The sequence below is a fragment of the Rhinolophus hipposideros genome (genome assembly GCF_964194185.1).
Source record: "Rhinolophus hipposideros genome assembly, chromosome: X".
NCBI lineage: Eukaryota > Metazoa > Chordata > Mammalia > Chiroptera > Rhinolophidae > Rhinolophus > Rhinolophus hipposideros.
This window is the reverse complement of record NC_138046.1, coordinates 74333766-74351105: the sequence shown is the minus strand read 5'-3', so window position 1 is coordinate 74351105 and position 17340 is coordinate 74333766. Positions and strand designations below refer to the sequence as shown.

General features: G+C 39.7%; 1 protein-coding gene and 1 pseudogene across 2 annotated transcripts in view; one reads left to right on the top strand and one right to left on the bottom strand.

Annotated features, from left to right (window-relative positions):
• Positions 1 to 469: 469 nt before the first annotated feature.
• LOC308495057 (cold shock domain-containing protein E1-like) lies at positions 470 to 4558 on the bottom strand (annotated as a pseudogene). The gene is made up of 3 exons: positions 4377 to 4558; positions 4198 to 4228; positions 470 to 2028 (listed from the first exon to the last, which is right to left on the bottom strand). The product of its transcript is annotated as a cold shock domain-containing protein E1-like (transcript).
• A 10962-nt stretch (positions 4559 to 15520) lies between these two features.
• The window catches only part of CYLC1 (cylicin 1), a gene marked incomplete at both ends in the record, with an annotated part of 78846 nt that continues 77026 nt past the window's right edge, over positions 15521 to 17340 (top strand). Inside the window, one exon of the mRNA XM_081043030.1 lies at positions 15521 to 15525. Within this exon, the coding sequence (XP_080899156.1) occupies positions 15521 to 15525 (5 nt within the window). The remainder of the gene's footprint in view (positions 15526 to 17340) is intronic.

The window sequence follows — 17340 nt, the reverse complement described above, 5'->3', positions numbered from 1 at the left end:
TTGAGAGAGGTGCAGTAAACAGATCACAGTGTCCTTTAAGTATCTCCAGAAAGAATAGAAAATGGTGAAATGAAGTGCGTGAATTGTATGAAATCACTTTGAATTAGGAAATTTCACCTGTCATCAAAATCAGTCATCAGGGATTGAGTGTAACGTAAGTATAAGAGAGCAACAGGGATCTGTATGTTCTTTGATTTAAGAGATTTAATTTAGTTGCAAATACTTTTTTTTCTGTTATGAAAAGCCAAGGTCAGTAATTTTTTTGTTTGTTTTCTTAAATTTACTTATTTTTTTAAACATAACATGAGAAAGTTGTTAAAACTGGTATAATAGCTCAATAGAATAAGTATTCCAGATATGGGGAGAGATGAAGAGGGAGATGTTCAGAACCCTTCACCAGAATTCGTCCAACTTAATCATAGTGGAATAATGATGTGCCTTGTGGACGTGGTTAGTCAATGACACTAGCCTAATGGATCTTTCTTTCTGCACCAGATCCCATTGAGTTATCTGATCCCCTTGGCTGATGAAGAACAGTTACACAAGGAGCACTTACATCATTTGGGGTGATGTTCTTTAAGAGATTGACCAACCTATCAGGATGTGGAGCTGCAAAAGCCTTGAGGTCCTAGCAGACTCATCAAACATCACAAGCATTGCACTTGCCAGTGCACTGATTAAGAATCACTGAGAATTTCACCTCATCTCCAGCCTGTAGCTCAGTGCTATCCTGAACTTCTTTCACATAGAAAAAGAGCTTCTTGCTATCTCCTACTTGATAGTTAATGAAGCCAAACTGATCTTTTATGCATTCCATGATGACTCTCAGCTGGGGTGTGACTTTGTAGGCGATAGTCTGTGCATTTGGGCCTAGTACACACAATTGGAACTTGATACTCTCCCCTTTCTGCAAGCAATCCCCTTTGTTGGCCATTCCAACTATGTGAAATGAATAGACGTCACCTTTCATATCCCCTTTCTTCACAATTTCAATCATTCCTTGGTACTCAGTCTGTGTTGGATCAACACTCCTCAAAGGATGAATGACTTTACCAGAGTAGATGATAGGATCAGTAATGCCATTTACCGAGTGTGTTTTGTTGACTTTTTCTGCACTGACTTTGTTGCCTTTGCCTTTAGACAAGCTGTACTTGACTATGTCCCCCAGTTCCAGTCTATTGACATCAACCAGAGAACTCACTGTAATGGAAAAAGATTTCCTTATCATGATTGACTGTTTCAATGAATCCAAAATTATCCTTCAGAATTGCCACATAACTCAAGAGTCTCTTGAAGTTAGAACTAGGATCTAAACTCTGCACACAAGATGGAATCTGCTGTCCAGTCCTCTGTTGATCACTAATACTAAATTCAACCGTATCCCCTATTTGAAGAGAAGTAGATCCTTTCACATCCTTGGCGTGAAAAGCAATAGTTAATTTCACCCCACCGTCATTTTAAGCAATGCCATCATCCTCAACCTCTTTTTATTTGCCTTTATTTGGGCTAGTGGTTTTAAGATTGAAAAAAGTGGCTCCTTTTTCTACAGTGCCCAGATTGATTACTTGTGCCAAGAAAATGATTATCTGAATGGGAATGGGATGAAACCATGCCCTTGGGAAGCTTTTTAATCTTAATAGCATGATTTCTTTGGGCAGAGAGCATACCAAGAACCACAGTGAACTACATCATCTGCAATATGGACCTGGTTCCCATCCAGAACTTCACTATAAAAGAACATATGAGCATCACAGTCCACAAACTTATGAGACCAAAACCATCTCTCATGGCAGCAATTACACCCATTTTTCTGGCTTTGTAGTGAAACGAAATGCATTTGATCTAACTTCTATGTTGGTTGCTTGTTCTAATTTGTCACATTAATCTGTTGAAGTATGAAACCTAACATGGTTGCCTTTCAACACGGTCACCTTGTAGTTTGTATCTTTTTTCTCCAAAAGGAAGTTCTTTAGGAATCGCAAAGTCAATATCATCTCTTACTTTTAAGCCCTGCAGGTTGTCATTATACTGTGAACAATGGAAGAAAAGTCTAGCTTGATGTTCTGAATACTGAATCAACCCATAAGAGGTTAGCAATTTTCGATAACCCCAGTTTCGTGCACTGTTGCTGAAGTACCACTGGAGTATCTATTGTGTCCATTGTTGTGGAGAAGGCTTGCATCAAATATCATCTTGCAATGATAATCAAATATTGCACTTTCAGTAGTATGAGCTGATTCTTTTTTTAGCATATGTTTCAAAGGATGAAAATTCTAAGTATTAAAAAAAAAGAGTGAGAGAAATGATCTATCAAGGTAATAAAGAATACAACTGCTAATGCACTGGTCAATCTCCCAGTACAGCACTGAAGAAAACAAAGACTACTAGCAGCACTGGAAATGTTCTTTTGAAGCTGTTGAGTAGGCACAAAATTCTTTGCTTTTTTAAGAAATCAAAAAACAGTTTATTAGAAGAAAAAGTACACTTCAAAGAAATAGAGGCAGGCCTGAGCAGAAAGCAGTGGCTCAAAGGCCATTATCAAAAGGGAAAGTACACTCCAAAGAGTTTGGAACAGGCCCCGAGCAAAGGCAATGCTCAAGAGTGGGGCATCATTATTAAGAGAGAAAGTACACTCCAAAGGTTTGGAGCAGGCCCCAAGCAAACACAAATCTCAAGAGGAGGACCCAAAGGCCCAAGGTCCGGGCAGCCGCTCTCAAGAGCCTGGGAATTTTATCTAGGTTGAGCTGTTCCTCTCCAGGGGAGGGACCATTTGATTGACACCTGTGATTGACAAGAGGCTATTACTTCATCGCATGTTCTCTTCAACTTGAAATTGTTAACTACAAGCTGATTGGCCCTCCCCCCTACACCTGAGCTGCTAGTTTTGGCGGGCTCTGCGGCTTGAATGGCTTTGTTATGGTTTCTGCCTTAATCCCCTCCACTGTGTCCATGTCCCTGACTGCCTATGGCTTTTTCCTATCTCAGTCCCCCCTCTGGTGATATAACCACAATTGCCATTAGGGAAAGGGACGAAGACCACTCTGGCTGCTTCCTGCTGAGGAGGGGTGAAGTATGAACCAGACCAGCAGGGGGCTTGTTGGTCAGAGGGCAGTCTAGTGGCCCACAGTAGATGGGTAGGTCTTGTAGGTCCATATGTGGCTCCGTGTTGAGCAAAATTTGTAGTATATGACTTCTAAGTGAGAAAAGATAAACCGAGTGAATAAGTTGAGGATGCAGGGCCCAAATGAGAGTAGAAGGAGGAGGATTAGTAGAGGGGCTTAGGAGGGCCCATAACCATCATGGGAGTTGGGTTCTAAGGGATGCCCATGAGTCTGAGAGACCTTCAACGGAAGTTATGTAAAAACAGGTGGCAACTAGAAGGAGAACAAGGGAGGTGATTCTCACGATCGTCCCAGACTATGGGAAGGTTTCATAGGACTAATAGAGTGAGTCTTAAGAATAAAATGCAAATTAGTACCAAACTCAAGCCTGCCCATGAGAGACCGTGGCAGGCAAGGGGCATCAGGACTAGGGCAGTGCAGATGAGGGTGACAGTGAGGAAAAAAAAAAGGCAAGTATTAGGAGAATGTAAGCCCCCCCCCTACTATCATTCCTTTGGAGTTAAGTCCTACCATCCGGGCACTTATCTAAATGGCGCAGAATTAGTTTGAGGATGGCTAGGGTATTCAGGACTAGGATCTGTGGGTGTCCAAGGCTTGACATGGGAGTGGTGAAACCAGGAGTTGAATTCTGGTACTTTAATCACCAATAGCCTTCCTTCTGTGGGAGTCTTGTGGATACTTTAATGAAACAAGTTTAATTTGAGGGAAGGGGACCCAGCTGCTGATTCTCTGAAGCCCCACATTTGGTATGTCAGGGAGCCCTCCATCCCCTTCTGCACTTTTAACAATACTTGGTCCCGATTTTAGGGGGTTGCAATGTGTAGAAAGGTCTGTTTGGGGGAGGTGCTGGTCCCTATATATCTTGAGTGCCTGTTGAATCTCTTAAGTTAATATAGGAAATAACAGAATTAAGGTTAGAATCTACAAGCAATGGGCAGTAATTAGGACCAGGGCTTAGAGGTCTTCTGACCATGCTTTCCTAGAGTCCTTTTCTAGGGGCTCTACTTAGCTTTACAACCAAGCAGGTTTTAGAGCAACATTCAAGAAAGAATACATGGCTAATTAACAGGCTTACCTGCCACGTCAAGTCACCTGCAATTTTGCCCCTGTAATGAGAACAGCTTGGGAGCCACTGGGAGCTTTAGGCCCAACAGTGATTACAGTCATTCTTGGGGAGGGAGTTTGTCCCTGCTCTCTTCAGACCAGGGGGCAATCCCTCCTCTAGTGCCCTTTTAGTTTGTACAGGGGGCATACCATGGCTGCTTTGTGGGAATAGGATATTCCTTATTCCAGTGGTCTGGACTTGCACATCCTGGTGTGTCTCTTCTGGGGTTTCTGAGTTGCCCTAAGGTGGCATCAGCCTGTCTATTAACTGCAGCAAAAAGTCTGATGTGTCTCTGGCCTCGTCCAATCTCACTGTTCCTTTCTTTCCTCATCTTCCCTGGCTCGGTTATAAAAGGTGTAACAAATTCCCTGGCATTCTGTAGGATCTGTGCCTTTTCATTAACTTGTAACAATAGGTCAGAATTACTATAATATAAGGGCACATGAGCTCCAGTAGTCCTAGAATAATAAGTTTACATAATTATTACCAAAACTTAGTTCTTACTATTGTGAAGATTTAGTTTTCTACAGTAAGCAAGGACCTGATTAGGACAATATCAGAGATAGAAATTACTTTGATGACACATATAATCTTTGATTTTTTTAGGCAGAAAACTTTTATATCTGCAGCAGGCCAATAGTCTAAGAAATTTTTCCTGCTTAGCAGAGAGAGAAAACACTTAACTAGCTTATTTTGATATTCAAATTTACTTAATTAATCATATCTAGCATTTCCTTTCCTATTAGAATCCATAACCTTCAGAACCTTATTTTTTACTGATAACCAAAAGCAAGCAATTAGCATTTCCACTGGCAAATCTAGGAATATATTTGCAACCTTCAAAAGCATGGGCTTTTGTAATAAAATATAAGATATATTTATTAACAGATCTTTATCTTTTAACAGTCCTATAACAAGAAGACAGAAAAAATGAACTCAGACATACCTAATAATTAATATTTCAGTATTTCATTATTTTGAAATACCTAGATATTCAATAATTTCTATCATTTAACAAAGCTTAGCAAAACTAAAATCTTAAGTTACCAACAGATGCTAAGAAATCATGTCTAAGCATCCCCAATATATGACTATTACTGAAAAGTTTTACTTAAAACCTTATTTTAGTTACTTTTTATTAGTTCTGATCTCTATGAGATCCCAAAGTCAATAATCTAAGCTATTTTCTTGACAAACGTTGTGACAAAGATAAGTTGAATGTATTTTTGTAAACCTAGGTAAAACAAAAAATACCACACTTAATATTAATGACCTTAGAAGACATACTTATTTAACCAAAAATTAAACAGCCTTAGTATAAAATATTTTCTTAAATTACATGATCCTGAAAAGTACTTGAATAAATTTTTATTATTTAAATTTATATAAGCATGAAAGATTTTCTTTAAGCCAATTAAATATAATCAGGTAATACCATCCAGAAGCAAGAACACTATTATATACATAAAACACAGACAAGCACAAATATGAGAGATCAGACATATATAAACAGAATTATTAACAATTGCATGGAGGTCCTGAGATTTTATAATTATCTGTACAATTGCAAAGAGGCTGGAACAAGGGGTGGGAGGTCTGGCTCAAGAATGAGCTACTTGATACTAAAAGTGCCTCTTTTTTCCTTCTGTTACCTCAGCCTCAGGCATTCCTGGTTATAAGTGGATTAGGAGATGGGTGGAGTCTCCTTTTCTCTAAACTATCAATTTAGGTTTTTTGTTTGTTTGTTTGTTTTGTTTTTATGCACCCAATGGGGGCTTCTGGAAACCTGGCATATCTGGCCATCCCTTCCACAAAATAAAACTGACTGTAAGATAGTATTATAGGACATCATAGGAATGGCGGCTGCGAGGTAGACTTCTTGAGTTCTCCTCCGGAACTTACCACAAATTGAACACCTATAACCAATTAAAGGACTCTCTGCTCATCACACAGAACAGCTAAAAGATTCAAATGAGGATTACTTGAAGGGCTCAGCTCAAGAGGCATAAGATCCAACACACCCCGAGGCCAACTCCAGACCAAACCAGAGTACTACCGGGTTTGACCTGCAAGTGGCACACCCAGAGGGAATTCTCTACAGGCACAAGAGTCTATAGAGGTCAAGCCTCATTTAAGCGGTCAACCCTCATGCAGCAGAACATCCCTTGTGGCAGAGCCAAGTCTCACAACTAGTCACCCTAGGAGTCAATCCCACCTACTCACAAGCCAAAAGCAGTTAAAGATCAACTTTAACAGAATAATATACACAAGAGTTACCTTTGGAGCACACACACAGGAGAAAAAGGAAGTGGTGCAAGTCAAATATAAAGGGCACAGGGTGATGTCATAGGAATGGCGACAGTGGGGCACACTTTTTGAGTTCTCCTCCGGATCTTATCACAAACGGGACATGTATAACCCATTAAAGGACTCTCTGCTCATCACGCAGAACAGCTAAGAGACTCGTGCAAGGATTACCTGAAGATGGGAAAATTGGGCGAGCATGGGAAGAGGGAAGGGAGCAGAGTGGAAACACGGTTCATATCTGTGGCTATGGAAACGCGGCCCGCATCTGCGGCTGTGGAAATGTGGCCGGCATCTGCAGCTGCAGAGACACGGTGGATCCAAGGATGGCACAGAGAACACAAAAGCCAGGAGGTGGGCTCTTTACCAGCGTCCCACAGGTGAACTCTCCCACCGAGGGGGCAACAAGTTGGGACCTAGGTCAGACAAAGGACACAAACTCCACACCTGGGCCTCACCCCCGCTCTTCCAATACTACCAAGACCCTTCCAGAGATGTAAACCGGCCTCTGACTTGAGGAGTAGTGTCAGATTACAGAGGAGCCTCAGTGCTCAGGCTCTGGCCTGCGGGAAGAGTGTGACAGGGCTGGGCTGGGGGGAAAAGACCGCTCCATTCCCAGACCCCAACCTTTCTGGCCTGCTTAGGGCAGGGCAATAAAACCTGTAGAGGCACACCAAGGGATCAGCAGTAGGCGGCAGACACAGCTCTGGGCTTACAGCAGCTCAGAAATCTCCCGCCTGCCACACACACACACACACACACACACACAAGCACACACACACACACACACTCACACACACGGAAGAAGTGCACTAAGACTCAGGAGAACTGAACACAGGGCTGGTGGTGCAATTCTCAGTGCACATAGGTGCAGGCAAGGGTAGAAACTGCACTGAATTTGTAGAAACTATCACCCAGACCCCTCAGCCACATGCATCTAAATCTGCAGTCCCAACATCACTCTGAGCACCAGGTGACCGGCTCTGCCCACACGATACACAAAGGACTCTTTGGTACAGCAGAGGACAACATGGAGATTACTTGATGGGCTTAAACCAAGACTGGTGCAGCTTTTATTTTGTTTTCTTTTTTGTTTTATTTTGTTTTGTCTTTATATCTTTGATATTTTTGCCTGTGTTGATTGTGGATTGACGGTTGTTTTCATATGTAAATCTATTTGTTTTTTTCTTTGTTGTTTTTCTTGTTGTTGTTGTGCTTGGTGATTTGCTTTGTTCTGAAATTGCCCTACCAGGGCCCAGCTTTAAAAGCACAAGATTCAACACACCCAGAGGCCAACTACAGACCAAACCAGAGTACTATGGGGTTTGAACTACAAGTGACACACCTAGAAGGAATTATCTACAGGCACAAGAGCCCATAGAGGACAAACCACATTTAAGTGGTCAACCCTCATGCAACAGAACACCCTGCGGTGGGCAGGGCCAAGTCGCACAACTAGTCAGCCTATGAGTTAAACCCACCTACTCACAAGTGAAAAGCAATGAACGATTTTCTTTAATAGGACAATATACACAAGGCAAGGGTCACCTTTGGAGCACACACAGAGAAGAAGAACAAAGTAGTGCAAGTCAAATATAAAGGACATATACTACATAAGACAAACCAGCAAAAGCTAAGAACTCTAGGGCATCTACCTAATACATCGATGCAAACACAGAGAGTCAGCCAGAATGGGGGAAAAAAGAAACATGTCCCAAATAAAAACAGAAGAAACTGATAGAAATGGAACCAAATGAAACAGAGGTAACCAAACTATCAGAGACAGAGTTCAGAACACTGATGATAAGAATGTTTAAGGAGCTTAGAGACAACATAAAGAAGGAAAGAGAAATCATAATGAACAACCAGTTAGAAATAAAGAACACAATTACTGAAATAAAGCATTCACTTGAGATGAAAATGGCAGCGTAAAGTGAGCCTCTGTAAAGCTCCCCTGGAAAGTACAACTAATCGAACAACAATAATTCCACAAAGGACTCCCTTCACAGCAGAGAGGGAAGACGAAGAGGCCCACTACTGAATTCACCTAAAGGTGGGCAATTAGCATGAGTGAGGGAGGAGGGAAGGAAGAAGTGCTGAGATGCTGCTGCACAGGCGCAAGACGCAGACCTAGCTCAGTGCTCCGAGCTCGCTACATCCCAGAACTACAGCAGCTGCAGGAGAGGGAAGAACTCGGACTGCTAGGGCTCCGCTTATGGCCCACAGGACTGAGGGGGCAGCATATAACACGGCTGAACCCAACGTTCACGGCAGAGAGCTCGAAGAAAGGACTGAGGGAAGAAGGCTGAAAACTGTGGTTTAAGCCCTCACTGCTGAGCAGAGAACGGCACTGACACTAGCCACCCTGTCCCTAACCTCCCAGAGCAGACACTGCCACTACCTGCCCAGAGCTAGAAGTGCAACAGTAACAATGTCAGATCAAAAAACCGGAATATCTGCTGTTCTGAGAACTGTGGACCACAGACATAGATTCGAATCCCACTAGTTCCCACAAAGGGGAGGGAGCTTTAGAAGCAGGACCCACTGTGGTGCAGGTCGCTGCAATTGCTCTGGGCCACCTCTCACAACTCACCCGCCCCTGGCCTCACCTATCTGGGCAAATACCTGCAGGAATAAACACAACTACTGAAACATACGGGCTCTAAATCTGGTGCAGGAAGAGCTTTGGTACTTCAAAAGATCTCCACATACCCAAACAGACACTGAGCCCTGTGACCCAGGCAAACTATTAACAAAAGAGAAGCCGTCTCCCAGGGAATCTCCCCATTGTGTGAGAAGCTGGAATAGTGCAGAGGAAACATAGCACTACCGTGGGAGACAGAAAAAAAAAAGGCTGCACTCGAGACAAAATAAAACATTCTACCAAGAGTACTGAAAAACAAAAGAAAGAACTCTTCCTATCAACCAGTTGCAGAAGCCACTCCTGTAGATGTATAGGAAGAAAAACAATAAATCAGTAATTGCCATGAATAACCAAAGCAACAAGACAGCCCAAAAAGAAAGTGAAAAATCACCAGAGAAGGAACTTAAAGAAATGGAAATATGTGACTTAAAAGACAGAGAATTCAAGATTAAAGTTCTCAAAAAACTTAACGAGATACAAGGAAACACAGACATGCAGTTTAATGAACTCAGAAACACAATCAAAGAACAACATGAGCATTTTAAGAAAGAGATTGAAATTTTTAAAAAGAACCAAATAGAATTTCTGGAGATAAAGAACTCAATAGAAAAAAATAAGAATGAAATAACCAGCTTAGGTAGTAGAGTTGACCAGAGGGAGGAAAGAATCAGTGACATCGAATATAGAAACGTGGAAATTACACAGTTAGAAGAAGAAAGAGACTTGAGACTTAAAAAAAATGAAAGAACTCTCCAAGAACATTCTCATTCCATCAGAAAGAGCAATATAAGAATAATGGAGATACCAGAAGGAAAAGAAAGAGAGAAAGGAACAGAGGACATATACAAACAAATAGTTGATGAGAACTTCCCAAAATTGTGGACAGAACTGGATCCTCCAATCCAAGAAGCAAATAGAATACCTCATTACCTCATTCCCAACAGGCCTCGTCCAAGACACTTGTATTGTAGCTGTGTAAAATCAACGACAAAGAAAGAATCTTAAAGGTAGCCAAGAAAAAGAAGACGGTAACATACAAGGGAAAGCCCTTTAGATCATCATCAGATTTTTCAGCAGAAACTCCACAAGCCAGGAGGGAGTGGAACCAAATAATCTAACTATTGAAATAGAGAAATTATGAGCCAAGAATTATGAGCCCCTATCACCTCTGCTTTTCAACATAGTGTTGGAAGTCCTTGTCAGAGCCATCAGGCAAAAGAAAGAAATAAAAGGCATCTAAATTGGGAATGAAGAAGTTAAATTATCATTCTTTGCAGATGACATGATGCTATATATAGAAAACCTTAAAGACTCCACCAAAAAGTTATTAGAAACAATCAGCGAATACAGTAAAGTTGTTGGCTACAAAATCAACATACAAAAGTCTATTGAATTCCTATATCCTAACAATGAAGTCTCAGAAAATGAAATACAAAAAACAATTCCCTTTGCAATTGCAGCAAAAAGAATAAAACACCTAGGAATAAACTTAACCAAGGATGTGAAGGATTTATATGCTGAAAACTATAAGACATTTTAGAAAAAAATTGAAGAAGACACAAAGAAATGGAAAGACATTCCGTGCTCATGGATTGGAAAAATCAACATAGCTAATATTGCCATATCACCCAAAGCAATACACAGATTTAATGCAATCCCCATCAAAATCCCAATGGCATTTTTTAAAGAAATAGAAAAAAAAAAACTTCAGATTTGTTTGGAACCACAAAACACCCCGAATAGCCAAAGCAATCTTAAGAAAAAAGAACAAAACTGGAGGTATCACACTCCCTGACTTTAGCTTGTACTACAGGGCTACAATAATCAAAACAGCTTGGTATTGGCAGAGAAACAGACACATAGACCAATGGAATAGAGTTGAGAACTCAGAAATAAAACCACATAAATATGGGCAGATAATTTTTGACAAAGAAGCTAAAAAGATACAATGGAGGAAAGACAACCTCTTTAATAAATGATGCTGGGTGAATTGGATATCCACATGTAAAAGAATGAAACTGGACTGTTATCTGTCACCATGTACCAAAATTAATTCAAAATGGATCAAAGACTTAAGCATAAGATCTGACACAATAAACCGCATAGAAGAAAACATAGGTGCTAAATTTATGGACCTTGGGTTCAAGGAGCATTTTATGAATTTGACTCCAAAGGCAATGGAAGTAAAAGCTAAAATAAACAAATGGAACTATATGAAACTTAAAAGCTTCTGCACAGCAAAAGAAACCATTGACAAAATAAAGAGGCAGCCAACTGAATGAGAGATTTTTGCAAACAGTGCCTCTAATAAGGGCCTAATATCCAAAATATACAAGAAACTCATGAAGCTCAAAAACAAAAAAACAAACAACTCAATTGACAAATGGGCAGAGGACCTGCAGAGACATTTCTCCAAAGAGGATATATAAATGGCAAATAAACATATGAAAAAAATGCTCAACATCACTACTCATCAGAGAAATGCAAATAAAAACCACAATGAGATATGATGGCTATCATCAACAAGACAAATAGTAACAAGTGTTGGAGAGGCTGTGGAGAAACAGGAACCCTCATACACTGTTGGTGGGAATGCAGACTGGTGCAGCCGCTATGGAAGGCAGTGTGAAGTTTCCTCAAAAAATTAAAAACAGAATTACCATATGACCCAGCAATCCCTCTCCTGGGTATCTACACAAAAAATCTGAAAATGTCTATCCATAAAGACACGTGTTCTCCAATGTTCATTGCAGCTTTGTTACGGTGGCCAAGATATGGAAACAACCAAAATGTCCTTCGATAGATGAATGGATAAAGAAGTTGTGGTACATATACACAATGGAATACCATTTGGCAGTAAGAAAAGATGATATAGGAACATTTGTGACAACATGGATTGATCTTGAGAGCATAATGCTAAGCGAAATAAGTCAGACAGAAAAAGCAGTGAACCCTATGATCTCACTGATATGTGGTATATAAACCAAAAACAACAAAAGAACAAGACAAACAAATGAGAAACAAAAATTCATAGACACAGACAATAGTTTAGTGGTTATCAGAGGGTAAGGGGGTGGGGGTAGGAGTTCAGGGTAAAGGGGATGAAATATATGTTGATGGAAGGAGAACTGACTCTGGGTGGTGAACACACAATGGGATTTATAGATAATGTAATAGAGAATTGTACGCCTAGAATTTATGTAATTTCAATAACAATTTAACCCCAGTAAATTTATATATATATATATATATATATATATATATATATATATATATATATATACACACACACATATATATAAAGTAAAAAGATTATGCATTACAGAATTGTACACCTGAAATCTATGTAACTTTACTAATAATTTTCACCCCAATGAAATTTAATTAAAATAAGACAGAGAAGAAAAGGACAACTTGCTTCTGCAGAGCAGAAATCAACTCACAGCATAAATAAAGATATCATGTGATAACAAAATCACAAAAGTAGAGAGAGTGGAGGTCTGAACTGGCACCAGGCGATAAAGAAAGGGCAGCATGCTGAGGAAAATAAAATATTCCAAATATGAAATCTTCCTTTACATAAACTTAATGTTAACAACTCAAAAATATCTACAATTGAAATATATAACAACAAAAAAAGAAACAGAGAAAAAATCATAGAATATCACCACACTGAAATAATAGACAGCTACAGAAAGGCAAAGAAACAATGGAGACACAGTCCTACTGGAAAACCAAAAATAGAATGATAAAAAATACTCATATATCGATAATCACCTAAATTGAAATGGACTGAACACAGCAATAAAAAGACAGAGAGTAGCACATTGGAACAAAAAATAAACCCAACCTTATGCTGACTCCATAAGAGACATGTAAACTACAAGGACAAATACAGACTCAAAGTGAAAGGGTGGAAACTGACACTCCAAGTAAATGGTATTCAGAGAAAAGGAGGTATAACCATACTGATATCTGATGAAAAAGACTGCAGGATATAAAAGTTAACAAGAGACAAACTGGACATTTCATAATGATAAAACGGACTATACAATAAGAAGACACAACAATCATCAATATTTATGCTCCCTATCAGGGAGCACTGAAATATAAAGAGCAGCTACTGACAGAACTAAAGGGAAAGATTTTCCAAAACATAATTATAGCAGGGGACCTAATAAATCATTGTCAGCTGTGGATAGATCATCCAAACACAAAATAAATGAAGAAATAGCAGCCCTAAATGACACATTAGATGAAATGGACATAATTGACATATATAGAGCACTTCATCCTAGAAAATCAGACTATACATTCTTTTCTAGTGTACATGGAACATTCTCAAGGATAGACCACATACTGGGACATAAAACTAGCTTCAGCAAATTTAAGAAGATTGAAATCATACCAAGCGTATTTTCTCATCACAAGGCTTTGAAATTGGATATAAACTACAAAAAGAAAACCTGAAAACCCACAAATGTGTGGAGACTAAACAACATACTTTTAAAGATCAACTGAATCAGAGAAGAAATAAAAGGAGAGATCAAAAAATACATAGAAACAAATGAGAATGAAAATATCTCCTACCAAAATTTTGGGGATGCAGCAAAAGCACTTTTAAGAGGAAAATTTATATCATTACAGGACTATCTCAAGAAAAAAGAAAAATCCCAGGTAAATCACCTCATGTTACACCTTAAAGAACTATAAAAACAACAACAACAACAACAACAACAACAACAACAACAACATGATCCATTGATAAGCGGTGGCCGGGTAACTTAGTTGGTTACAGTGTGGTGCTGGTAGCACCAAGGTTACCGGTTTGATCCCCACATGGACAACTGTGTTCTGTGCCCTACTTAAAAAAAAAAAAAATCACTAAGAAAAGAAGAACCAGTGAAGCTCAAAGTCAACAGAAGGAAGGAAATAATAAAAATCAGAGCAGAACTAAATGAAATAAAGAACAAAAAGACAATAGAAAACATTAATGCAACAAAGAGCTGGACGTTTGAAAGATTAATAAAATTCACAAACGTTTGGCTAGACTCAATAAGATAAAAAGAGAAAAGACACAAATAAAATCAGAAATGAAAGAGGGAAAGTTACCACAGATGCCACAGAAATACAAAGGATCTTCCAAAAATACTAAATGGATAATATACCACCAAATTCAATAACCTAGAAGAAATGCACATGTTTTCAGAAAAACATACCCTTCCTATGCTGAATCACAAAGAATTGGAAAATCTCAATAGACTGAACAGTACGGAAATTGAATCAGTCATCGGAAACCTTCCCAAAAGCAAAAGTCCAGGACCAGATGGCTTCACTAGTGAATTGTACCAAATGTTCAAAGAGGATCTAATACCTGTCATACTCAAACTTTTCCAAAAATTGAATAAGAGACAATACTCCCTAACTCATTTTAGGAGGCCAACATTACGCTAATATCAAAACCTGGTAAGGATACCACACTAAAATAGAAAACTACAGACCAATATCTCTGATGAATACAGATGCAAAAATCCTAAGCAAAAGTCTAGCAAATAAAATGCAACATGCATTAAAAAGATTATATGTCACGACCAAGTGTGGTTCATCCCAGGGGCATAAGGATGATTCAACGTATGTAAATCAATCAATATGATACACTGCACAAACAAAATAAAGGACAAAAATTATATGATTATATCAATAGATGCAGAAAAAGCATTTGACAAGATACAACATCCATGTATGCTTAAAACATTTATTAAAATGGGTATAGAAGGAAACTAATTTAACATAATAAAGTCCATATATTACAAACCGTCAGCTAATATCATAATAAATGGGGAAAAACTGAAGCCCTTTTCTGTATGTTCAGGAACAACAACAGGGCTGGTCCCTTTCACCTCTCCTTTTCAATATAATATTGGAAATCCTAGCCAGACCAATAAGGCAAGAGATAGGATTAAAAGTTGTCCAAATTGGGAAACAAAAAGTTAAATTGTCAGTTTTGCAGATAACATGATGATGTATATAGAACACCCAAAAGACTTCATCAAAGAGCTATTAGAAACAAAAAACAAAAACAGTAAAGTTGCCATTTACAAAATCAACATATGAAAATACCTTGCATTTGTATACAAGACCATACAATTAAGTTCGTGCACTCATCCTAGAGAGACTGCTACATACCTCATTGCTGAATATCACCACTGTCCTCTTGGGAGTACTCTCCTTGGGAAGGTATGCAAAAATGCCAGTGTCTAATCCACAATTCAAAGCAATTTTGGAACTCTTTCTCTGGAATGGCCATCACAACTGTCGTTGTGAAGAGGCGGAAAAAATGGCGGCATGAGGTGAGCCTCTGTAGCGCTCCCCTGGAATTTACCATGAATCGGACAACAATAACTACACAAAGGACTCCCTGCACAGCAGACAGGCAAGATGAAGAGGCCCACTACTGAATTCACCTCCAGGTGGGTAAATCGCGCGAGGCGGGGAGGAGGGAGAGGAGAAGTGCGGAGACAGAGACGCGTGGGCGCAGGAGGCAGACCTAGATCAGAGCTCAGAGCTCGCTCCCGAACTATCCCAGCTGCGGGAGAGGGAAGCACTCAGACTGCTAGGGCTCCGCTTACTGCCCACGGGACTGAGGGGGTAGCATATAACACGGCTGAACCCAACGCTAGCTCACGGCACACCTCGGAGCAAAGACTGAGGGAAGAGGGCTGAAATCGGTGGTTTAAGCCCTCACTGCCAAGCGGAGAATTGCAAGCCTTAGGCACAGAGACTAGCCACCCCCTTCCTACCCTCCCAGAGTTCACCCCGCCCCCACCTGCCCGGTGCTAGAAGCCATAAAGTAGCAGTGTCAGATCAAAGGACAGAATATTTGCTGCTCTGAGAACTGTGGACCGCAGACACAGATTCGCAGCTCAACTAGTTCCAGCAAAGGGTAGGGAGCTGTGGAAGCAGGACTGGCTGTGGTGGTGGTCGACACCATTGCTCTGGGCCACCTCTCACAACTCACCCCACCCCTGGCACCACCTATCTGGGAAGATCCCTGCAGGAGTAAACAGAACTGCTGAAACATTCGGGCTCTGAATCTGGTGCAGAAACAGCTTTGGAACTTCAAAAACTCTTCACATACCTATGAACGAGTATCAGAAGCCACTCCTGTAGATGTCTAGTAAGAGAAATAGTAAATCAGTGTTGCCATGAATAACCAAGGCAACAAGATAGCTCAAAAGAAAGTGAAAAGTCTCCAGAAAAGAAACTTAGAGATATGGAAATATGTGATTTAAATGACAGAGAATTCAAGATTGCAATTCTGAAAAAACTGAACAGGATGCAAGAAAACACAGACAGGCAGTTTAATGAACTCAGTAACACAGTCAAAGAATACCATGAGCATTTTACAAAAGAGATTGAAATTTTTAAAAAGAACCAAATAGAATTTCTGGAGATTAAGAACTCAATAAAAGAAATTAACAATAAAATATCCAGCTTAGGTAGTAGACTTGACCAGATGGAGGAAAGAATAAATGACATCGAAGATAGGTACCTGGAATTTACACAGATGAAAGAAGAAAGAGAGTTGATACTTAAAAGAAATGAAAGAACTCTAGAAGAAGTTTCTGACTCCATCAGAAAGAGCAATATAAGAATAATGGGCATACCAGAGGAGAAGAAAGAGGGAAGGGAACAGAGAATATATTCAAACAAATCGTCGATGAGAATTGCCCAAACTTGTGGAAAAAACTAGATCATCGAATCCAAGAAGCAAATAGAACACCTAATTACCTCAATCCCAACAGCCCTTCCCCAAGGCACATTGTATTGAAGCTCTCTAAAATTAACACCAAAGAAAGAATCCTCAAAAAAAAAAAAAAAAGAATCCTCAAGGAGCCCAGGGAAAAGAAGAGTGTAACTTACAAAGGAAAGCCCTTTAGATTATCATCAGATATTTCAGCAGAAACTCTACAAGCCAGAAGGGAGTGTAACCAAATATTCAATCTATTGAAAGAGAGAAATTATGAGCCAAGAATAATATATCCAGCAAAGATCTCCTTTAGATATGAAGGAGGAATAAAGACCTTTCCAGACATCCAAAAGCTGAGGGAATTTTCTAATACACGACCTGCACTACAAGAAATACTAAAGGAGGCTATTAGACC